The sequence below is a fragment of the Myxine glutinosa genome, chromosome 12 (assembly GCF_964187855.1).
Source record: "Myxine glutinosa chromosome 12, kmMyxGlut1.1, whole genome shotgun sequence".
NCBI lineage: Eukaryota > Metazoa > Chordata > Myxini > Myxiniformes > Myxinidae > Myxine > Myxine glutinosa.
Window position 1 is genome coordinate 107,755,849 of NC_136272.1, and position 25,071 is coordinate 107,780,919.

The following is a 25,071-nucleotide window of genomic DNA, read 5'->3' on the forward strand; positions in this document are numbered from 1 at the left end:
GTGGCTTTCTCAAGGGACACCTGGCACGATAGCCTGCTTGAACCAGTCGTTGGTTGACTAGCCTTCTGGATACAGGCACATTTGTCAGTTGCTGCCACTCAGCCCTAAGCCGATTAGCTGACTTGGTACGGCCATTGCGGACTAACCGGTGCAGCTGGCGATCATCCCTCCTTGTGGTTCTGCGGGGACGTCCTGGCCTCGGTATTGGAGTAGGGACACCCCTCTGAGCATTTCGTTTCAGGATCTTTGACACCTGACCTTGAGTGATGCCATACTGCCGAGCAATAGCACGCTCTTTCATGCCGTAATTTTGTAAAGCCACCACTCCATGACAAACAGCATTGTCGAGTTGACGGACCATCTCCAGAGGAAGTGGCAATAAGGTTTGGAGACATGCAGCAGTTGTTTTCCACGAATACAGAACGCAACAACCCTTGTATACCCGACTGTGAAGCCAATCGTCAAATGCACCTGTCCGTACATTTTGCCACGCAACCTGTGATATAATCCTGTTGTTGACTTCTTGCTGCGACAGACAATCAGTGACATGGTTCTTTTAACAAATAAATCACCAAAGTGTAAAAGAAACTCACCAGATTGATATACTGAGTTAAGAAAGTAAACCGAAGTCAAGAAAAAAAAAATATTCCATATTAAATGCCAAGTCTGTATATATATTTTTTGTATACAAGATCGAGGCTCGTGAAAGAGCTAACATTAGTCACACAAAAAGTCAAACCGACACATAAAACACAAAATAAAGGGAGCGGTAGACAAGATGGGGAGAGAGGGGGAAGGACACAACCACAACATTTGAGAGCAGGGACATTGAGAGAAATGTGGGAGGGAGAGGGCTTGGGGGGAGGTGGGAGAAGTATAAAACATATGAACACTGCAAGGACTTCCAGGAAAGAAGTTGGAATTTCAAAAAAAGTGTATCTGGGGTGAATTAGCGGGGGTGGAAAAGATCAAGGTTTTGGATGGGGGAAGATAAGAGATGGTGGTGAACAGCTGTTTTAAACTCCTGAGAAAAAGGCATGTGAAAGACTCAGAGTATGAGGCAAAGGATTATATTGTCTGACAAGACGAAAATTGACCTCTTTAGCCTGAATGCAGAGTGCTACGCCTGGCAGAAACAGAGCACAGCTCATAACCCATCTAACCCCATCCCTACTGTGAAGCATGGTGCTGGCGGCATCATGCGATTTGGATGCTTTTCAGTGGCAGGGACTGCGAGACTTGCAAGGATGGAGGGCATACTGAATGGAGCCAAATACAGACAAATCCTTGAGGAGATCTAGCTTCAAAGTGCAAAAGACCTTAGACTGCAGTGAAGATTTACGAGTACGTTCCAACAGGACAATGACCCCAAGCATACAGCAAAATCAACACTGGCTTCAGAACAAGAATGTGAAAGCCCTCGAGTGGCCTAGCCAGAGCCCAGACTTGAATCCCATTGATAAATCTGTGGAAAGACTTGACAATTGCTGTTCACCAACACTCCCCATCCAACTTGATAGAGCTTGAGGGAATTCACAAGGAAGAATGAGAGAACCCGACCCCCACCCACCCACCCCCCCAAATCCAGATGTGTAAAGATGACACAGACATACCCAATAAGACTTGAAGCTGTAATCGCTGCCAAAGGCGTTTCTACGAAGTGTTGACTCCAGGGGTTGAATACTTATGTTAGTTAGATATTTATGTATTCCCTTTTTAATTATTCTGTAAAAAATTCAACAATAAAAAAAATTCAACTTTGACATTATGGGGTATTGTATGTAGATCAGTGACAAATTCCCCATTTTAAATTCAGGCTGCAACAACAAAATGTGAAAAGGTCAAGGGGTGTGAACACTTTCTGAAGGCCCTGTAGGTCCTTCCTCTCTGCCCTTTCATGTGGTTCAAAGGTTTTCCAGGAGAATTAATCTGGATTTTGAATGAAGATCATGGAGGCGAGTTACATCAAACGTCAACATAACCAATCAGTTCAACATGGCACATACTTCAAGTGGCATATCCATTTATTCACTGCACCTTGCAAAATTTGTGGGCACACTTACCTGCATCGCCACTGTTCACCCTTCGTCGGGTGGCCACCTTCATTCGCACAGGGTTAGAACTGGGCTGTTTATCATACTCCGAAGCCACCACAGAGTATGAGCGCTGAAAGACCACACGCTTTGTCCCATCACTTTCTGCCACTGGGCTCGTCTCGAGGCTGTCACACAGTTGGTAGATCGTGTGGCTAATATAAGGAATAGGTTTAGCCTTCAGTTTTAATGCAGAATAAGAAACAAAAAGTAGCAAATAAAATGAAAGTACACGGCACATATCAAAAAGATAAAGCGAACAATCAAGGTGAAATGACAAACCTAGGTGGCAGAGATTTCAAGTTTGGCTCCTGGATGGTACAGGTCTGTGGGCTGGCACCAGGAGTGACCGAGATAAAGGGCACTGTATGAGTGCAAGAGCGCAGAAACTGCGCCTCATCTTGGTACAGCTGGGGGTCCTGTCCACCTTCCAATACCTCAGCCTGATGTTGTCTGAATAAGTGGGGAAGGACACGAAAGGCAGGGAAGGTATGCCATTTTGAAACAGTCACAGACCATGTGGCATCACAGGATATACTATATACAATTATACATGCCGTTCAAGTGTAGTCGAGGGAATTGCAACAGAAAACGATTTATAGCAACCTGTCTCTCCTCACAGTGCAGAACCATTATATCTGTCCTGCAAAGAGCCAGGGGCCATCATCAGGCTCATCTTTGATTCAAATTATCCAGCCTCTAACCATCCTCCAAAGCTCAGTGGGAGCTGGTCGGGTGAACACCTGTTACACATTCCCCTTGCATTCCGTCCCTTCAAAAAGGATTGACTCGCACCGGACACTGCTTAAGAAAAAACTCAACTGTTTTTTTGTTAATATCGAGCATTGCAGTAAGCCACACACTCTCACACAACTTCTCTTCACAAGGAACAGCAATCAAATTATCCAAGACTCTTCTCTGGGCAGTCACGGGAAGAGAAGCAGTTCTTGTAACGCCTCGACCTCACTATCTCCTAAGACCTTTATTTGTTTGATCATATTACCAAACTAGCATCAAAGACTAGTCGCTGACTGGATATCCTCCGTAGAGCCAAGGCATTGCTCAGCTGCACAAATCTCATCACAGTGTTCAACTACTTCATACGCAGCTCTGTGGAGTATGGCTCCCCACTATGGGCTGGTGCTCCTTTTGAAGTGGTCAAAAATAAGGCCTTCCACACTCGTGGAATCTCAGGAAAGGAGACTGACTCCAAAAGATTGTCACTCTCTCACCATGCATCGATTGTGATGAGGACTATGTGCAAAAATAACCATGTATTCAGTACTAATGTCAAATTCTCCATGCAAGTTTAATAACTTTTGAGATTATAGTTATGAGAAATAAAACAGGAGGGAGAATGGCTTTGCAATACATGTCCCAACCGGTCCCAATGAATGTTCTTGTTCCAAAGCACTCAGCAATTGTGAGCCACATACAGTAGGCTAAATTGTTTTAGGTATGAAAATCTACAGAATACGTTGCAGTTTCTGTAACTTATCACAATAAAGTAATGTACCAAGTTTCAGTTTAATAAGTGAAATAGTATGGAGAAAAAGTCTGGAAACTGACCCATATGTAATATTTCCTAACTCCAAAAAGGGCATAACTCCATGAAAAATTGGCGAAACGCTCTGAAACTCAAACTTGTTCTGTAACTTATCATAATGAAGCTATGTACCAAGTTTCAGATGAATATGTTGAAGGGTATGGGGAAAAAGTCTGGAAAACCACACGTGGGACGGACAGACGGTCAGACAGCAAACCTATAGTCCCCTGTGGTGAAACTGGTATGGAACTAATAAGAGAGATTACTTCCATACCGCCCCCAGTATAGATGAAAACAATAGATGAAAACACAACAGACATGGATAGCAAGGACCACTCTTGTATTCATAAGGGGCGCATCGCCTGCATGAAGCTTTGGAGGAAGTACGGTGGTGGGATTGAAAAACCCCAGGAAGGAAGTTCCACAAACAAACTTGACAGAAGAGGAACAAAAGAGTTTACATGTGCAGAAAGTTTGGTTTGAAGTATAGTCTTTTATCTTATCTCGTAAAAAAAATGTAAAATAATAAAAATTAAAAACCAAAGTATGAGCTCACATGTTAACCATTTCAATGCAAAACCAGCACGTTTTCTCAAACCTTCAGCTACTATATCAACAACTTTAGCCACCTTGCTCTCTACAATGACGATTCTCAAACCTAACTTCAACGTACAGTCATGTGAAAAAGTAAGTACACCCCATGTAAAGTTTTGACTTTTTCAACATATTTCAACATACTTGATCTTCATTTCAACAATATTGATAGATAAAGGTGATATAATATAACAAATATCATGAAACATTTACATTTTGTAGTCCATTGTATAATTTAAATAAACATAAATGCAAATTATGCATGTGGAAAAAGTAAGTACACCCCTGGCTCTAATAGGTGGTATTGCCCCCTTTGGCAGAAACAACCTCAAGTAGGCGTTTCTTTTAACTGTCTACCAGTCTCTGACATCAGCTGGGATAAATTTTTGCCCACTCCTCCATGCAGAATTCTTTCAGCTGTGCGATGTTTGAGGGGTTTCTTGCATGCACAGCTCGTTTCAAATCCCCCCACAACATCTCGATGGGATTTAGATCCGGGCTTTGACTTGGCCATTCCAGAACCCTCCATTTATTTCTTTTCAGCCATTCCTTGGTGGATTTACTGGTATGTTTAGGGTCATTGTCATGTTGCAAGGTCCACCTTCGGTTGAGCTTCAACTTTCCGACAGATGGCCTCACATTATCCTCAAGCACCCTCTGGTACAATGAAGAATTAATAGTGGACACTATGATGGTGAGCTGCCCAGGCCCTGATGCAGCAAAGCTGCCCCAAACCATAATATTTCCACCACCATGCTTTACAGCTGGTATCAGGTTCTTGTGGTCAAATGCTGTCTTTGGTTTTCGCCAAACATGTCTTCTGGTACTGTGGCCAAATAGCTCTACCTTTGACCCATCTGTCCAGAGCACATTGTTCCAGAAGTGCTGGGCTTTGCCAAGGTGTTCATTGGCAACCTTTAGTCTTGCCCTGATGTTCTTTCTGGACAGCAAAGGTTTCCTCCTGGCACACCTCCCATGTAGATCAAATTTGTGCAGCCTCTTTCTAATGGTAGACTCGTGCACCTTGACATCAACAGTGGCAAGAGCTACCTGTAGGTCCCGTGATGACATTCTGGGGTTCTTAGACTTCTTTCAGCATCTTGCAGTCTGGTCTCAGGCTGAACTTGCTGGGGCGGCCTGGCCTGAAGAAGTTGGCAGTTGTTTGGAATCTTCTCCACTTGTAGATGATCTTCCGGACAGTCGAATGATTGATTTCAAATTGTTTGGAGATCTTTTTAAATCCCTTCCCAGACTTGTAGGCATATATAACCTTCTTTCTGAAGGCCTCAGAGAGCTCTTTTGATCTAGGCATGGTGACGCCCCACACTTCAACAACAAAGAGTAAACCAAACTAAATGTCTGAGGTTTAAATAAGACAGGTTCCTCCAAGATCCTCTCTAACGATGTTCTAATCATTTTCACCTGAGCTGGTGCACCTGATTCTAATTTTAGGTATTTGAAGTAGTGATAAATGGAGGGGTGTACTTACTTTTTCCACGTGCGAAATTTGCATTTATGTTTATTTAAATTATACAATGGACTACAAAATGTAAATGTTTCATGATATTTGTTATATTATATCACCTTTACCTGTCAATATTGTTGAAATGAAGATCAAATAGCTGTATGTTGAAATATGTTGAAAAAGTCAAAACTTTACATGGGGTGTACTTACATTTTCACGTGACTGTATGCAAAGTTACAATGATTATCTATTCGTAAAAATATGTCAACTAGATGATGCCATCGACAATCGTAACCTGTGTGCAATCATGATTGAAAAACCCTCTCAAAGACTAACACACTCCGAAATACAGACCATAATATTTCATTTCATAATTACATAACGGAGCAGGAAATTGACAGAGTGCTTGATTTGTGTCAAAAGACCAAGTGCCATCCACAAGTCACCAACCTGGCAAGGGTCTGCAGGTAGAGGCACGGCAACTTTTGTGGGAGGTTGGCACTGCATGGAGATTGGCCTACTGGCCGATGAGGATAGTAGGTTGGACCAGCAGATTCTGCAGAGCTTGCAAGGGACAGTAAAAACATGGCATTGGCCTTCATCACTTGCTGAGCCTCCATTGGTGGGAGAGCACGAGGTGTCCGTACTTGAGCGATCCTCTTCTTAATTTTCTTTACCTGCATAATGATGTTACAGACACGGTGTTACATTAGTTGCGTGTTAGGAATGATGTTACATTAGTGCAATGCCATCAAAAGTACAGTATTGCAAATGGGACCTTCCTTCAGAGTGCATTAGCTTGTCCACCACAACAGTATCCACCTTATCCTTGGATGATGCTTGTTTCTCACGAAGGTACTTCTCGCGACATGCGTCACAGATCAAGTACCAGGTGCTGCCACCCATACCACCATCACCACAGTTTCCAGCCCAACCTCCACAGAAGTTACCGCTGCTGTTGTAGCCTTGCCCTCCAGCATATCGTCCACAACCTACGGTAAGCCATACCCGAGTTGAGGTCAATTAGAAAGCATCATTCGGTTTTTCCAAACCCAACGAGTCAATGTCTCAGCAATGAACATGTACATGAGTCAAAATCAGCTAAGGTTTAATAAGTGTAGGCCATTTGTAAAATAAGAGGGGGGAAGAGGAGGGGAAGGGAGGGGGAAAGGGGGGAAGGGGCTCACGTTTCCGAGTGAATGTGGCTCACGATTCTGAGTTAAGTTTGATGCCGATCAGGAAGAAGAAGAAGCCGTACTACCAAATTCGTACACTTCCGGAATTGTTTGATTTATTTGTATTCAAATGTCTGGTAATTGTTTTGTATTTATTTATGCGAATGTGTACTTGTGTATAACTATCATTAAATTAAAAAGGCTTTGGCACTATCGAGCGTTATTTTGTTTTTTTTAACTCCAAAAAAATGAACTTTTTTTTTCAATTTTTTTTGTTGTCGTTTCCCTAAAACACTCCCAGGCACTCACTGATGAACCTCTGAAAGTTTGATGAAGATCCGGTCAGCCATCTCTGAATAAAACGCGGACACACACACAGCCAACTCGCGTTTACATATATATAAATCGGGATTTAAATTTAATTCAAAAATTGATCCAGACGTCTATTCTCTTTCAAACATTCAAACCGACAGAGGTAGTTATTTATCACAGCATCTGTAGAATTTTCACCCTTTTACTCAACTCCGTTTCGCTGTTATTTGGTGGAGCAAAAAGTCAACTGAGCTTTATAGATATTTAGATTACAGACTTTGACCGTTGACATCTTGACCCCAAAACCTAATCAGTTCATCTTTACATCATTCTACATAAGTGTACCAAATTTGGTCAGAATCCCAGCACTGGTTCACAAGTTATCGCGGTAACGAAAACCTATCACAAACGGACGGACAGCCGGACGGGCAACCTGAAAACATAATGCCTCCAGCGACTTTGTCAATGGAGGCATAAAAATTCAATCTTAAAAAAATGCTTGTTTCACTCAGTGGTGTTTGATTACCGACGCCAAATAGTTATACCTGGGTGTGCCTGTCGCATGTGATAGGTAACAGGGTAAGGAAAGAGCCCTCCACAGAGCTCACAAACGGTCTCCTTTTCTTGCCCTCCACCGGCAACGACAACGCCACCCAAACCGAACTGGACCAGGTCTCCAAACACATTTCCAGCACGGGGACGAAAAGGTCCTCCTCCTGCACCACCTCCAATCCCACCCACTTCCCCTTTCTTTTTCTTGTCTTTCTTGGCTCTATCACGTTCTCGTGCCGACTCCCTTCGTTGTAGACTCTGAGCAGATGCTCCAGGGCTGGGTAAGATGAGGTTTTGCACCGATGCATGCAGTGTTGCCGCTGACACCTCCTCCCAAAATGCGACAAGGTGCTGAAGAGTGAGCGGCAGGGCTGAGCGAGGTCGCACACCAACCTGTTTAACACTCCCCCCCACTTCATCCTCAGCTGGGGTAGATTCACGCAGCATTGATAATACCTGGTTCTTATTTACAGAACCTGGTGGTGGTAGGTGTTTTGCTTCAGGGAAAGTGGAAATGGCAAGCGAATGTCGGTTTTTCAACTTTGCCTCACGTTCGGTTTCTGCTGCTGGTGCAAAACCTGTTGCCCCTTCTGCCTGTGAATCATTGCCATGAGAGTCAGATCCGGATTGCATGGCAGCTGAAACGGTGATTCCCTCTTTGGCCAAACCGGGATTGAACTTCAAGTAAGAGGCACATGCCATAGCATCATGCACAATGCCCTCATGCCACAAGAAGGCTGCGAAAACTGTGCGAGCACAATCTGCAACCGATGGTGACAATGCTTCTTTAACAGGCCTTACAACCACTCGCTCAATGATCTTTCCACCTGCCCCAGCACCATTGTTTTTATCTTTTTTACCTCGACCGAAGCGGCAAGGACTGCGACGTCCCGTTTTAGGCGATGACCGAGGGTCAATTTCAGCACGTGGAGTAGCCTTGCCAATGCTGAAGTGCACACGTGGAGCAGCATCCGAGTCATCATCACTACGGCCATGCAGTGGAGAGCTCTCACCTCCGATGAATGTGGAACCAATGGTCTCAGTGCTACCCTCAGCCTTTCGCCAGGCTTCTATTCCAGGGTTCCCAGTGAGTGCCCTTGAAGTACAAACATCCACAATTTCACTGTGAAGATTTTCCTGCACAACATGAGCGGAGGGCTTACACCCCGGTTCAAACGCATCTTCTGGATGCAAACTTTCCACACCGCCATTCATTGCAGTTCGCCAAGTCTTACCTTCCGAACCAGCAACCAAAAGAGTGCTCGAGTCCGATTTTGAACGTGCCCTCTGGGATTCATGCTTTGTCCTGAAAGAAGATGAAGCAACATTATGAGATGGTGACATGGCAGATGGTGAGGAACAGGATGTGGTAGCAGGAAGATTCTGTGGAAACTGCTCTCCATGGTTTTGCATCAAGGAGTTGCGGGCACGAGGTGAACGGGCTCCTTTCCCAAGTCCGGCAGCTGAGGGCCGAGATCGTTCTAAAGAGGAGCAGCTGGAACCTGAGCTAGAAGGCCTACTATGTTCTCCAACTAGTGCCTTAGTGACAGCAGGGCTGGTAGAGCGTGGTGCCCTTTCAGCTTTTAGCGGTGGAGAGCTGCCCAAGCGCCCTTGTTCTGAAGTCAGACGGGGTGTGCCTGGGCTACTCGGCCTGCTGTGAGATCCTGACAAAGTTTTGGTCTTTGGTGAGAGGGAGCGGCCGGACAAAGAAGGCGAATTGGGCCTGAAGATTATAGGTGAGGCAGAGCGTCGCGGAGAGTCTGTTTTGGGAGGAACGTGAGAGTTATGGTTTGGAGAGAGTGAACGTCCATGATGAGATTCTGTGCGCAGCTTCCCAGCGTCAGACTTCAGGAGCAGTGCTTCAGAGGCAGAGCGAATGCTGGACTCTCCAGGCTTCCCTTGGGTCCGGCCACTGCGGACACCATTTGCCTTAGACATTCTGGCTTCCTTCTCTTCAGGTTTGATGTGCTTGGACAAGTCGGTCTTCACTTGAGAACTGTCAATACCAAATTTTGGCTCCAACACGTGCATGACCTCGCCATCTGTAGAGGCAGGAAGTTAATTAGTGAAAGTTGTATATTGTACAAGGAAACAAAGAAAGGAATTATCTATTTTAACCCATAACCCATCAAGCCTGGGTCATTTGCACACCCAAACAAATTTCTATAACAAAAATAAAAATCCTTGAGACTTGCAAAATATACTGTTATGGCTTCCGGAGACTCATACAAACACGTATGGGATCCCTAACGCAGTAATTTTGTTTTTACTTCGGCCACCAAAGGTGGATAGAGGTTATGTTTTCACCCCTGTCTGTCTGTCTGTTTGTGAACAAGACATCTCAAAAAATTGCGGACGGATTCGGACGAAATTTGGCAGAGAGGTAACATATGTGACAAGGACGAAATGCTTAGATTTTGGTGAAGATCTGGATTCGGATCCGGCTACTAGAATTTTTAAAGTGATTCTTCACCATTGGGAGATTGGGCCAAAAACAATATATAGCAGGATATCTCAAAAAGTTGTGGACAGATGATTTTGATTAAATGCGATTCTGTATTGTGATATTCTGGTCTACCCTGGGATACAAAACTTAAACTGTTCACCTGGCAGAGGTATGCTCTCTACTGAGTGCCGTTCTAGTTTATGTTTTTTTTATTAAAATTTTTTTATTTGTAGTAATTTTGTCGAGCTAAATTACCTTTCCCCTCGTATCAATGGAAAGGAAAATGTGTTGTGTTTGTGTTGAAGATTTGAACCCCTTTGAGATTCTTCTCCATCTACCATAAATCCTGTCTGTCTTTCCCTTTGTTCTTTTCTCTCTCTCAATTTCCCTTTCGCCGCACCTCTGCAGCGCATCCACACATGCTTTGCAACACTTAACATTACTCTCAAACATTACACTCAACAACCAACATTGCAAACCACCATTACAAATCAAATCCACAAAAAAAAGAAGCATAAAGCGGCACATACCACGATTACAAATCTAACCAAGACCATAATAGCACAGCGCAAGCGCGCCACACCGGCAGATTGGTGGGGGACCTGCAGGGAGACGTAGATGCCCGATGGCTAGCCTTAGCTGTCAGCATCACGGCAGGAGCTGGGCTCGGCCAATGGGCATCACATGGGAACGGTAACGGACCAGTGAGGAGGCAGCACCCACAAAACAAGCTGGGCATGAGACTGCTCGGTCCCAGAACCACACCCCTCCCATGGGCCTATTAAGCCTGCAAATCAAAGGTCTGAGGGCTTGTGTGTGTCTGGGAAAATTGAACAGTCAAGACAGAACCTGCGAGTATGAAACTGTGAGTATGAGCCTGCGAAGACTAACAGGCTGGTGACGCGGTGCAGCGGAGAGCTGACAAGCTGCGGAGTTTCCCTGGACATGCTGGCCAAATAGACTGATTTACAACATCTATCTCTGGCTTTCCCTACTTCAAATTTTTTCACTTTGAATGCATCTCACGGTTACTGAATCACATCTCACGCTTTCCTCGAAAGCACTACAGACATTCATTCACCTGAACCTCTTCTCCCTACATTGCGCACCACATCCTCTACTCCCCTCTTCTTTCACCCATTCCACATTCTTGCGTTGGGGCCAAAGTAAGCTCGCTGACGGCCAGAGTGAGCAAGAGGCCGATCCTACACCTCGACCTAATATCTTTATCTGTCTATCACTCTTTCTTATCTCGTTTCCCTGGAATGATTGAGGCACCTATCCTCATCTAGGGAGTGCTGGGAAGCACAGCCCTTAACTGGGGTGATTAATTTGTCAGGAAGGTAAAGTGGGATTTGAACGCTGGACCCTACCTAAACAAGCGTTACGCCTAGGTTCCCCGTCGGTGAAGTGATGTGAGTTGACAAAGTGGAAGACGCAAGGCGGCCATCTTGGATTTTGACGTGGCGACCCAATTTTCAAAAGCGCTCTTCCTTATGCGTAGATACACCCAGACACCAGATCAGACGTTAGTAGTTCGTTTATTTTTCAAGATATTTCGCTCACAAGGTTCAGACATATATATGGTGGCGGCCATTTTGGATTTTGACGTGGCGACCCAAGTTTCAATAGCGTTCTTCCTTATGCGTAGATACACCCACACACCAGACTAGACGTTAGTAGTTCATTTATTTTTCAAGATATTTCGCTCACAAGGTTCAGACATATATATGGTGGCGGCCATCTTGGATTTTGACGTGGCGAACCAATTTTCAATAGCATTCTTCCTTATGCCTAGATACACCCACACACCACAGTAGAAGTTGGTACTTCGCTTAGTTTTCAAGATATTCAGCTCACAAGGTTCAGACATATATATGGTGGCGGCCATCTTGGATTTTGATGTGGCGACCCAATTTTCAATAGGGTTCTTCCTTATGCCTAGATACACCCACACAACAGATTAGAAGTTGGTACTTCGCTTATTTTTCAAGATATTCCACTCACAAGGTTCAGACATACATGGCGTCAGACATACATGGCGGCGGCCATCTTGGATTTTGACGTGGGTTGCACCCACACACCAAATTTGAATGCAGTCCTTCGCTTATGCACGCACGTATGCGCGCACGCACGCCCGCACGGACGGACGGACGGACGGACGGACGGGAAAACCATAGTCCTTCTTTCACTCCGCGGTGCGACGGGGGACAATTAAGCATCTCAGATGGCGTCTGTGGTTGCCTAGAAACCCATCTTGCCACAGAGTTATCTGCAGCTCATCGGCCAGGAAGTATTTGTCTGAGAACTCCCCTCGGGACCATGCACCCCTGAGCCTGTAACAATACGTACGCTGCAGTGCTGAACCTGGAGGTGACTGAGACTGTCCGAACACAAATGGGCCATGGGCTATGGAGAAAGAGGAAGCAGATGGCACAAAAGCGGCAGTGTCCGAGGGTCGATCAGGTGATGGCCAAGTCGGAGTAAAACACGAGGTTTGCATTTCACCAAGTGTGGTATGGAGGGGGTCATCCGCTGTTTGGAAACTTGGAGTGGCTGGTGGAAGAAGAAAACAAGCAGTAAGTGCATAAAACGCTGCAAAGTAAATGGCTGCTGATGTCTTTATAAAACAAAGACATTGAAAATAAAGTAGGAGCGGGGGGGGGGGGGGGTGGGGTGGGGGGGGGAGAGGTTAGGGTTAAGTGAATAAACAGACAAAGGTAGGATCACCTTCCTTTAAATGGATAGACAGCGTTTTGTGCACCAAAGTAAAAACAACTTCACAAGAACCAAGCAGCCATTTTGCAACATCTATATAATAATAGCGTAAGGACTCGACTTTGTTATCCCTTTTACGCCGCACCCAGCGACCCAATGCCCACGGCACTCATGGATTTACGATCTACGAACCGCGCTCTTTGTTTATCACGTACCGCCATACTCGAAAAATCTGAATTAGCCGACGTTGGGGCCCAAAAGCATCCGATTAACTGCCGATACGATGCCATCTTACGACGCCATCGTATTGGCGTCTGCTGGGTGAAGGCGAAGCGAGCCGTCCGCCGATTGGACAGTCGAGTGGTGTGAACATGGGTGGTGTGAACCAAATGGTCTTTTTATTCCCTTGAACATTTTAAATTAGGATAGATAAGGAAACGTCTTTATCGTCATTTTAATAAAGTTAAATGGAGTGATGTTGCGATACTCGGGGTGCGTTGCATAAATCCTCGTAACTCAGAGAGGTGTAAGCAGGTGGCGAGACGTAAGGAAGCTTAAAGATAACGAGCTGAAAACAGACGAACGATATGTCAATCTCTTTCTACACCGAACGGAAATAAAAGTATGAGAGCGGGAAGGCATGGCCTGAGCACTTCGAACAGAGGACTGATTGGACTTAACTTAAAGAGAAAAAATTGGAGCTTAACGGAAGAAGAAGATCCCATGAGCGCTCCCCTATGCCATCCATAATGGTACACTCTATCCATACACCACATCCTCCCTTCCGTGGATGTTCCACGGGTTTCGGCTAGTTATTAATATTTCTACACCATCACCATCATCAAAATGATCGTCAAACTTCCGCAAGGGCAACCTATTAAAGGGAAAGCCGTCTTAAGGTGGAAAAATCAGTGCTGTCATGTGGGTGAGGGACCAGAGTCCACCCAGCCATTGCAACAGTCTCCGATGCCCTCAGGTTCATGTGAGATGTGGAATTGGCCATGTCAGAATATAATACACAGGTATTGAAGTTTGACACCTTGCATGAAAGCCAATGAAAATGAGATCTTGAATGTCAGGAAAACAAAAAACAAAAAAATAGCCATCGTTACTTTCACTCTGCGTCTCAACTTCCTCGTTTACTTGAGATCCTTTACGTTGTTTCTCTACTAACAGACACATAATTTCAGCTTTAGTGTTGAACATAAGATTCGTTTCCTGTAATAATGGGAGTAAGACAGGGCTTCTAATAAATTTGGCCTTGTTAGCCACCCAGGCTGTCCACTAAGTTTCGTCCCAATCCATCCATAACTTTTTGAGATATCCTGCTCATAGACAAACAGACAACAAACAGACACACAGACAAACATAACCTCTGTCCACCTTCAGTGGCGGGGGTAAAAGCCACAATAAAGAACACAGTTGGAGTCATCAGTGTAACATACCGACTGCAAAGTCAAAGCCTTGTGCATAGGAATTCGGCCCATTCTTAGCTGGGATGGGGACCGGGAAAGAACATCTTGGCTGCACTTCGTTCATTTCCTGAGCCTCCTCTGAAATAGGTGGCAATGGGGAAAATGTATAATCACCAAGGTAACCAGGAATCACGCACCAGAATTGCAAACAACAAATGTGTACGTATTGGCGTCTAGCTTAACTGTGATAAATCTGAAATAATCATCATTGGCCCAAAAACGCTCACAAAATCCACCCATAACTTTGCCCTCAACATCGACGGTATCCCAGTATCCACATCCCCTCACATCCGGAATCTTGGCGTCATTTTTGACCAAACCCTCTCCTTCGACAAATACACTAAACAGATCACAAAGTCAGCCTTCTTTCACCTGAAAAACATTGCCCGTCTCCGCTCATCCCTCTCCTCCACGGCTGCAGAAACCCTCATCCAAGCCTTCATCACCTCCCATCTGGACTACTGCAATAGCCTCCTCTATGGTTCACCCTCAAAAATCACCAATAAACTCCAATACATTCAGAACTCCGCTGCCCGTCTACTCACCCATTCCCGGACCCGTGACCACATCACCCCCGTCCTTTACAAGCTTCACTGGCTCCCCATCCCCCAGAGAATCCAGTACAAAATCCTCCTCTTGACATACAAAGCCCTCCATAACCTGGCCCCATCCTACCTGGCTGACCTCCTCTCCAGACACGCTCCCACCCGCAACCTCCGCTCTGCTGGTACCAACCTCCTGACCCCCTCCATCCGGACCAAATTCAGATCCTGGGGGGGCAGGGCCTTCTCCATCGCTGCTCCCACCCTCTGGAACTCACTACCTCACACCATCAGACTCCTCCTCACTCACCACATTCAAAACATCACTAAAGACCCACCTATTCAACACTGCATTCAACATTCAACCCACAGCATTTAACCCCTGACTATCTCTTCTCCTTCTCCCTCCTTTTGCTTTAAATATTTCCCTATTGATTCTTGTCTTTTTGCAATTGTTGTTTTCATGTATTGTTATGCATTATGTTTTCCACTCTGTCAAAGCGCCTTTGGGCTTCTTGAAAAGCGCTATACAAAATAAATGAATTATTATTATTATTATTATGTGTACGAGTACATCAAATGGGCGGCTAGGAACTAAACAGCGGTGACTGAACATGACAAAAATGCAATCCATCAGATGTATAGTAAATCAGTAAACAAAAACCCTTTAAAAAAGTAGGACCTACAATGCCAGGTCCAATGCCAACTGGTGGCAAATTTTCTGTTCACAATGCAAAGAAGTCTCACCGTCATCATTTCGGAGATACTGGAACCCATTGCCATCACAGGCCAAGGACCAGGCCTCACCCTCATCCTCGTCACAGAACTCGGTGATACTGGCACGATCAAGCTGGATCCAAACTCCCTCATTGTTTGTCACCTAAATGAGAGATTGAACAGTCAAACTATGCCTGTTTTTTATATATATATATATATATATATATATATATATATATATATATATATATATATATATATATATATATATATATATATATATATATATATATATATATATATATATATATATATATATATATATAACAGGCATATATATATACAGCATTTTTGTCGGATTAAAGTCTTGAGGCATTTGAGAAAAAAGAAGTATACAAAAAAATGTGCTTAAAGTGCAGTTTTTCTTCAACATTATCAAATAAGTTTCTTCATCAATGTGAACCAATAAAATCGATTAAACAATCAAACGTAAGATGTAAACATAAGCAGCTATTCAACAGCAATGGCTCAAGCAAATAGTCCTTGAGCCAACCGGCCATTTTTTGAAGTGAATGCTCCGGGGGGGGGGGGGGGGAGTAATTCTCATTATGATTTTCCATTAGACCAATGTCTCAAGTGTCAGAAAAGGTGTGATGGACATCTGAGAACGGTAGCTTAGTGCCCGGATGGACGCCATCTTTGAAACCACCCAGCTCGAAAATGCCCATTTGGTGGGGTACATTGTTGCACGTGTATCTGGACTTCTATACTAGCTATCGATGTGCGGTTGACGACTAAATATACGTCCGATGTGTACCGTCTAAATAAAAAATAATATGAAGCATTTTGTTTTAGATTAATTATTATAAAAATCAATTATCGAAAAAAAATCATATATTTTTCAATATTTTATTATTAGACTTGTACTTTTTTTAGTGAATCAACACTGGTATGATTTTCCAAATTATGCATTGTGCTACACCGTTTATCTGTCTATAAAAATAACTCAAAAACTAAAACATATCATCCACCACGAGTGTACACAAAAAATATATGAAAAGGCATGCACTTTCCACAAACCGAAACTATGTCAGTTGGAATTTCCCGCCGATAATCAACCCACAGAACCCAGTGCCGAAAGTGACGTTAGTCTATTCTATATCTATATTCTATATCTCAGTCTGAGATTTGTTGCGGTGACCTGATTAATTTCTGAGGGGGGGGGGGGGGGGGTGGGTGGCTTAAGAACTAAAAGTGAACATGTTAGATGGCGCCACATACAACTCTATTATAGAGTTGTATTGTGGCGCCATCTAACATGTTCACTGACTTGGATGAGTATGTCTATGTAAGCTGGCGAGCTTTTCGGATATCGGAGTAATCTAACGTCAGTCTTTTTGTTCTTTCAGCTGAGATGGCCGGTGTCGAGGCGAAACGGGCGAAGATTGAACCTGAGTCCGGAACGTGCATCCTGTGCAGCAAGAAGTCGCCACTCTCTGAACTAAGCAAGGCAGCGGGCAACAGTTCTTGGAAGACATTGTGTGACGCAGCCGCAGTTAGAAACTTTTATCCAATTCTAAAGCTAGTCCAAGAAGGCGCAGTTGAACTTCCTAATATTCCAATATTATACCATAGGGCTTGTAGATCAGACTTCACTCACAAAAACCACCTAGCTACTTTGACCAATGCAGCTAGAAGTTCTTCAGTTGATACTGGCGATGCGGTGCGACGGCGATCATCACGGGAAGAGACAGGATCAACTTCAACGGTCTACGATGATAAATGCATTTTTTGCCAGCGTGCTTCAAAATTCATAAAAGGCAGTCGTACCCGTGAAACAGTTGTCTTGGCTGTTGAACTTCGAGCAGATAAGACAATAAGAGATGCTGCGACAGCTCGCAATGATGAGAGAGTTTTGGCATTGACTACACGAGATATGGTTGCAGCTGAGGCTCACTACCACTTCTCCTGCTATAGAAACTACACACGGCCCCAAAAACCTCAAGTAGAAACTGACATTGAAGATAATATCGAGAAAAAAGAAATGATACGATGTATATTCAATTTCATTCGCACTGACTTGTTCTTGAACCCGAGGATTGTTCCAATAGTTGATGTTGCAACAGATATCCTGTCTTCAGATACATTTTCAGTTGATGTTCGTGACTCCATCAAGAAGAATCTGCAGCGCACATTACAAAGAGAGTTTGGAGAATCGCTCATCTTCTTCAATGTGAAACACCGTGTATACTTGATGCCCGATAATCTGACAAAGCGAGAGATTGCTGCAGAGTGCGTAAACCTGAAAGCAGAAGTGAAAGCATTTGAACGAACGGACGGTGAAAGTAACATTGTGCGTGCAGCTACTTCACTGCGACACCAGATCAAAGATGCTCATTACAATGAACGTTGGCCGCCTCAGCCAGCAGAACTCACTTCAGATTACGTGAAGATACCAGATTCTCTTCGTGTATTTCTGCATACTTTGATTTGCGGGAGTGGGGGTAGCTCTGCGCGTGCCGACACACTGGTATGGTCGATGGCTCAAGATATCATCAATGCTGTACACCGGGGTACCATCAGAACATCGAAGCATGTCCTACTTCCGTGGGTCATGAAAACGCTCACCGGTAATACAGAGGTCATCAGAATATTGAATCGACTCGGGCACGGATGTTCGTACACAGTTCTGGAAGAAATCGAGACAGCGCTATGCATAGACAAATTAGCAAGTTAGTCTAGTAGGAAGACTAGGTCCCCCTGCACCCCCCGGAGATATACTTCTAATCAGTGTTTCTAGATTGGAAAAAATGTGTAGAAAATGACTAGCTATGGCCCCAAGCTGAAAAAATGTCCCACATACCATTTTTATGCAAATTACTGCTGCCATTATCAAAAAAACGATTTTTGACATATCTCAGCCAATATTGCAGATAATTGAAAAATGAAGGTGTCTAGACCCATGTTTTGAAGGGCATAGATCATGATAGAACTATTCATAACATGATTACATGTGTCTATGGTATACTAGTATGCATATTAATGCTGTAATTACAAAATAATCAGTTTTACAAATGATAAGGATACGTTAATACTGCAGATAACTTAACATGGTACATAAGGGGTCTAAACCCAGGTATTTTCAAGGTTAAATGTCAACAAGATGCTCCTGAGTCTTGCATAGGGGCGGGACATTGGCAGTAACATTGGTACCACTCAACTTTTCTTCCCACCATTGACCTTGTATTGCGAGAGATTTTCACTCGCTTATTTAAAGGTTTCTCACCCAGCCCACGTAAAATCTACCAACTCCTGCTGTTAACTCCCAAACATATTTTTTTATGTTATCCAATCACAGTGCAGAAATGACAGACTAGAGATCCAAATTAGTGCTGCTATAGCTGCCATTTTACATTTCCATCCATGTAACATGCGCGCTCGCGCGCTCGTATCAATTGGTAATGTCGCGCGCTCGTATCAATTGGTAACGTTGATGTTATTGAATACCTCAGTTGAAAGTTCAGTCTTCCATTCCATCTGTGTGTTGTTCTTGGTATTCATCCTCCAATCTAGCCAGGTAAGATGCTAACTATAATGTTACTCACACTCTTGACTTCAGTTTCTGCATGAAATCATAAACAGGCAGAATAACAGCTGAGCCAGCCAGCACCATGTTAGCTAACGTTAAAGCTAGCCTCATCTATGTACAGTATGTTCCTAATGTCGGTGTAACTTAAACTTTTGTTAATGCCAAACATGAGACATATCTGTTGACTTCTGTATATGAATTGAACCAGAAAGAGGCACGACAGCTGAGCTAGCTACAGTAACTTAGCACAATGTTTCATTGGCCTAGATAGCTAACGTTAGTGTGGAAGAATTTAGATGTTTTAGCTATTAGCACTTTTGATGCCACTAAACATGGTTTAGTCAGCTAAAAAGTACCCTAGTGTAGAACATGACTCAGAACCTCTGTTACCTCACTGAAAACTCAGAGCCTCCTTTCACAGGCACTTTTAACATCATTCGTGATTTCTTATTTGTCATTTAACAGTGATGGTAGACATCGACAGCAAGCATGCCCAAAAGAAAACGGAGTGTAGAACCTGCAGCCCAAAGCTCTCCTCCTACATGCATCCTTCATGTACCATCCATGTCTGATCATGGGGATTTCACGCCCCTCCGTAAAATTAAAGGATCTGCTTCAGAAAAACTGCAACTGCTTCAAAAGATCCGGGATAGACGTCTCAACCAACCGCATGACTCCCCATGTCGTATGCAATCAGTATGTGATCAGATCCCGGCAACTCTTCCTGATGACCTAGAAAGAGTAGGATATCACAGCAAGTGTTATAAGCACTTTGTCCGCCACTTTCATCGTCTGGGAGATGATACAGAACCAGGGCCATCAACCTCATCATGGCATCACTCTCCTCGTAAACCAGGAGGTTCTGCTGAACCCATCTTCCCGCCAGAGTGTATATTTTGTGAGAAAGTTGAGACCAAAGATGCTCATCGCAATACTGAGAGGCCTACAACCTTCCCATCCTTTAAAAACAAAGAAAATGCATGGGAGCAAATCGAAACACGGGCTGAGAAAATGGGTCTCTATCGACTCCATCGAAAGGTGAAAAACAAAGACCTCTTTGCATGTGAGGCCAAACACCATCCGTCATGTTTTAAAGCTTTCCGCACAGCATTCTACAACTATGAGCGTGCGATTCACAGAGCCGAAGCACCAAAGGAGCAGGCTTGCATGTCAGCCGCCCATGAAAAGGCATTCAACTCAGTACTGGAACACATTCAAACCCAGGTCATCCAGCAGAATAAAGTTCTACAGCTTTCTTCCTTGCGCTTGCTCTATGTCGAGGAACTGAAACTGAATGGATATGAGAACTCAAATTATCGGTCAGAGAAACTACTGACACGCCTACAGAATGACCCAATCAAGGAGCATATCCACTTCACGAAGGTTGATCATGACAAATGTGATGTCATTTCTTTCTGGCTTGTGCACAGCTCAAACATAACAGTTTCCAATGCTCTCGCACGAGCATTCACACTCGGAAGCACAAACAAGAACCAAAATGTTGCCCTCCAACTTCGCCAGGGTATTCTACAGGCTTTCAGAGAGTGTAAAGACCAACCATGGCCACCAACAGCTGAAGACATGGAGCTCAATCCTGAAGACATCCTACCTCCAGACCTTGTCCGCTTTCTCAGCGTGCTAATGACTGGCAAGGAGGGCATCGAGACAGAAAAGGTGAAGCGTCTGGTCTTCTCCATTGGACAAGATCTGTGCCGTGCAGTGTCAGATGGAAAATGGAAGTTACCAAAGCACATTCTCCTCTGTGTGACTGTAAGGCACCTGTTCCGAAGCAAACAGCTCACCACAATACTACACAGGCTTGGACACTCTGAGAGCTACGATTTCGCCTTGGAGTTGGAAACTGCTCTCGCCAAGGTCCTGGATGAAGTCTCAACTTATCGTACACCACAAATTGTGACAGGAGAGGGCAACCTTGTATTCCACTGTGAGTAACGAATGGCAAGGGCAACGAATGGCAAGGTAAAATTGAAAGCCCTTCGTGAATGGCGATTCAATTTGTAATTTTTCCTGAAAAAAGGGTGATTACCTGTGATGTTTGTCTAGATCTGAAACTGGCAGTGACTGGTGATTGAAATGCGGTGCCTTTTTGTGTTTCAGGTCGAGGTACGTGAACTCCCCACGATCTACAGCAACCAGGAAGAGACTGATACCAGGGTGGTTCTGTACCTCCATCATGCTGCTACCATCGGATACAAGAACGCTGTAGTCAGAACACCGGACACAGACATCCTCCTGATCCTGCTCCACCATGCCCACAACATCAAGCTGACGGTGTACCTGGATACAGGGTCAGGGAAGCATCGCCAACTTGTCAACGTCTCTGAGCTGGCAGAATCCCTGGGAGAGGACTACTGTGCCACTCTCCTGGGGTACTATGTGTTCAGCGGAGAAGACTGCACCAGTGCCTTCAAAGGGAAGGGAAAAGTCGGGCCCTTGAAAAAGCTGGAGAAGAATCCCAGGTTTCACAGGGCATTCGGTGAACTGGGTGACAACTGGGATGCCAACCCTGAGGTGGAGAGGCAGTTAGAAAAATTCACCTGTGTGATGTACGGCCAGAGTCGCGAGTCATCAGTGGACATTGTCCGTGCCAAGCTGCTACGAAAAATGGTGGGAGAGGACAAGACCCTCACATCCAAGTCCAAGGTTGATCTGGCTCGCCTTCCTCCATGCCAGTCTGCCCTGAAGCCGCACATCCAGCGTGTGAACCACCGCGTAGCATTGTACAAAAGAGCCGATCAACCTATCATCGAAAAGCCAAAACCTTATGAGGAGCAAGGATGGATAAGGACTGATGAAGGACTGTTGAAACCAATGTGGTCCAGTGGTCCCATCCTACCAACCTCACTGGTGGATCTTCTGAACACAGGAGAGCACGAAGAGGAGGAGGAAGAGGAAGGAGAAGAAGAGTTTGACTCTGACGATTTCGATGAAAATGATGATGACTGCCTCAGTGTAGAATCACTTATGCTAATGATGTTTATCTAAAACAAGCAAGAGAAGAGTGGTCACATTGAGTGCTAGGACTATTTTGACAGTTGTAATATTTAGAAAAATAAAACTTTGTGTTAACGTCTGTGTAGACGGACCTTAATATGAGTCTATTATTTCGTAAAACTGATTATTTTGTAAATAAAGCACTAATTAGCATACTAGTATACCATAGACACATGTAATCATGTTATGAATAGTTCTATCATGATCTATGCCCTTCAAAACATGGGTCTAGACACCTTCATTTTTCAATTATCTGCAATATTGGCTGAGATATGTCAAAAATCGTTTTTTTGATAATGGCAGCAGTAATTTGCATAAAAATGGTATGTGGGACATTTTTTCAGCTTGGGGCCATAGCTAGTCATTTTCTACACATTTTTTCCAATCTAGAAACACTGATTAGAAGTATATCTCCGGGGGGTGCAGGGGGACCTAGTCTTCCTACTAGACTAAGTGTGGAGAAAGATACAGTACCACTTCCGTCACATGTGCACCCTTCGGTCCCGACTGTATTAGCATTCGATAACATCGACAGGCTAGAGGAATCGCTGAGTGGTGGCGGAACATCGCATCGCGTCAACGGTATCATCGTCCAACCGAAGTCGCAGTCGTGTTTGCAGCCCCAACCTCCATCGGCAGTATCCAAAGCAGATAAGAAGCGATCTATCCCGTCATCCAGCGATTTAGTTCCAATATACAGCGGTGGGAAACGCGAGGGCCCACCTGCAATCAAGCCTGCAGATCTTTCTGACACTCTTGCAGGCGCAACATCCCTTGCGCAGCGCCGAAATCACGTATGGATTATGACTCGCATGCTGGAACCATGCGACCAGACAATCAGTTCGTGGACTGGTTTCAACATCATGACTAGAGATCGTGTTCAGGTGACGGAAGATGTAGTTGGCTACCTGCCGACTATAAACGCGCCTGCCACAGATATGGCAACAGTGCAAGAAATCCTCAGAGAAGCTCTGAACATCATGTCATCACTTCAGCTTGAGCGTATACCGGTGGTGCTAGACCAGGCACTATTTGCTAAGGCGACCGAAATAGCATGGAAAGATGTCGATCGATATGGAAGAATCGTGCTCATGATGGGGAACTTCCATACCATCTGTAACTTCATGTCGAGCATTGGGAAAATGTTTGGAGATGCAGGCCTTCGGGATGTAGCTGTTGAGTCAGGAGTAATCGCTGAAGGTTCCATCAACAGGGTTCTGGAAGGCAAGCAATACAACCGTGCTGTGCGACTCCACAAGTTGATGTACGAGGCACTAATGCGCATCATTTGGAAGGGCTTCCAGGTGTGGATAGAAAGCAATCATCCTGACAAGGAACCCCAGATTCGAAGCACTGACCTCAAAATTCGCAGCATCAAGGAGGATGTTTGCCACGAGACTCTCGCTGCTGCTCTCGATGATGATTCATGTGTACAGAGCTTTGACATGTTCGCGAAATACCTACATTTTCTGCGAACCAAACATGGAGACCTGGCTCGCTTCTGGATGATGTATATTGATATGGTAGAGACCCTGCTGGGGTTGATTCGTGCGGATAGAGAAGGCGACTGGATGCTTCACTTGGCTTGTGTCAGAAGAGTGATCCCTTGGTGTTTCGCAATGAACAAGGTGAACTATGCTAGATATCTACCAGTGTACTATGCACAGATGACGCAACTCCACGAAACATGCCCCGAGTTGTACAGGCATTTCAATCAAGGCTACTTCTCCGTACAGCTTAGACCAGGGAATCCATTTGCCAGAATCGCTGTTGATCAGACAACAGAAGAAACAGTAAACAAAGATACGCAAACAGCTGGAGGAACACGAGGTTTTAGTCTTCGACAAGGGGCTGTGTCACGATACTATCTAACTGCAGAAAATCGGGCTACTGCACTGAGGCAACTACGAGAAACTATCCTTGTGAATGGCAGCGACACATCTCACGCCAAGCACCCTGACTTGTCTACTTCTCGCATCAAACGTGATGAGTCTGGCGTCACAGCTATCTGTGATCTACTGGAAAATGACTGGACCAATCCATTCGCCGATGATCCGTCATGTCTTCTCAGTATATCTACCGGAGCGGCTGCGAGGGAGGACGTTTCTAATGACCTACTCAACACCCTGCAAAAGGGGGAAGCGGCGTATCAAAGCTTCCAGAAACGTCTTGAAGAGGGAACAGGCTTTCATGACACATTGAACAAGCTAAACTTGAAGACCTTTGGTAAGATCAAGCAGAAAGTTGTGAAGGGCACAAACAAGGAGATCGTCCTGAGAGCTGACAGACAACTGTTTGCCACCATGATACTCATCGCCAAGACAAGGAACCTCGACATGCAACTTGTCCTTTGTCACCCACTAGGGCCGTTACCATGGTCTTTGGCAAACGTTGATGGGTCAATGAAAAAAACGAACAAAGCTGCACTTGCGAAACACATGGAAGGTCTTGTGGAACCAGCCGAGAACGTTGACAAGCGAAGTGCAACAATAATTGATGCGATGGCTCTCATACAAAAGATGCATGGCGAGAACGACACGTTCGAAGAACTATCTGACCGCATCCTTGCTGCAGCGCTTCACGCTGGTCAAGGCAGTGAGCGCATCGATGTTGTCTTTGACACATACACAGAAGAATCCATCAAAGCAGCTGAGCGTGTGAACCGCAGTTCAAATGAAGGCATCAGTTTCAGCGAGATCAGACCCGCACACAAAATCATGAACTGGCGGCGTCTCCTTGCTTGCAGCCAGACAAAGGAGAAACTGGTTGTGTTTCTGGCGGAGTCGTGGAAACATGAAACAAATCGCGAAAAGCTAGGCAACAGAACACTGT

The 25,071-nt window shown here is 44.7% G+C and overlaps 1 protein-coding gene across 1 annotated transcript in view; it reads right to left on the reverse strand.

Moving 5' to 3' along the window:
- MYCBP2 (MYC binding protein 2) overlaps positions 1–25,071 on the reverse strand; it is a 381,848-nt gene that overhangs the window by 121,477 nt on the left and 235,300 nt on the right. The window contains 8 exon segments of the mRNA XM_078766193.1: positions 2,064–2,221; positions 2,376–2,546; positions 6,149–6,375; positions 6,521–6,690; positions 7,731–9,779; positions 12,536–12,739; positions 14,347–14,454; positions 15,666–15,798. Of these exon segments, the coding sequence (XP_078622319.1) occupies positions 2,064–2,221; positions 2,376–2,546; positions 6,149–6,375; positions 6,521–6,690; positions 7,731–9,779; positions 12,536–12,739; positions 14,347–14,454; positions 15,666–15,798 (3,220 nt within the window).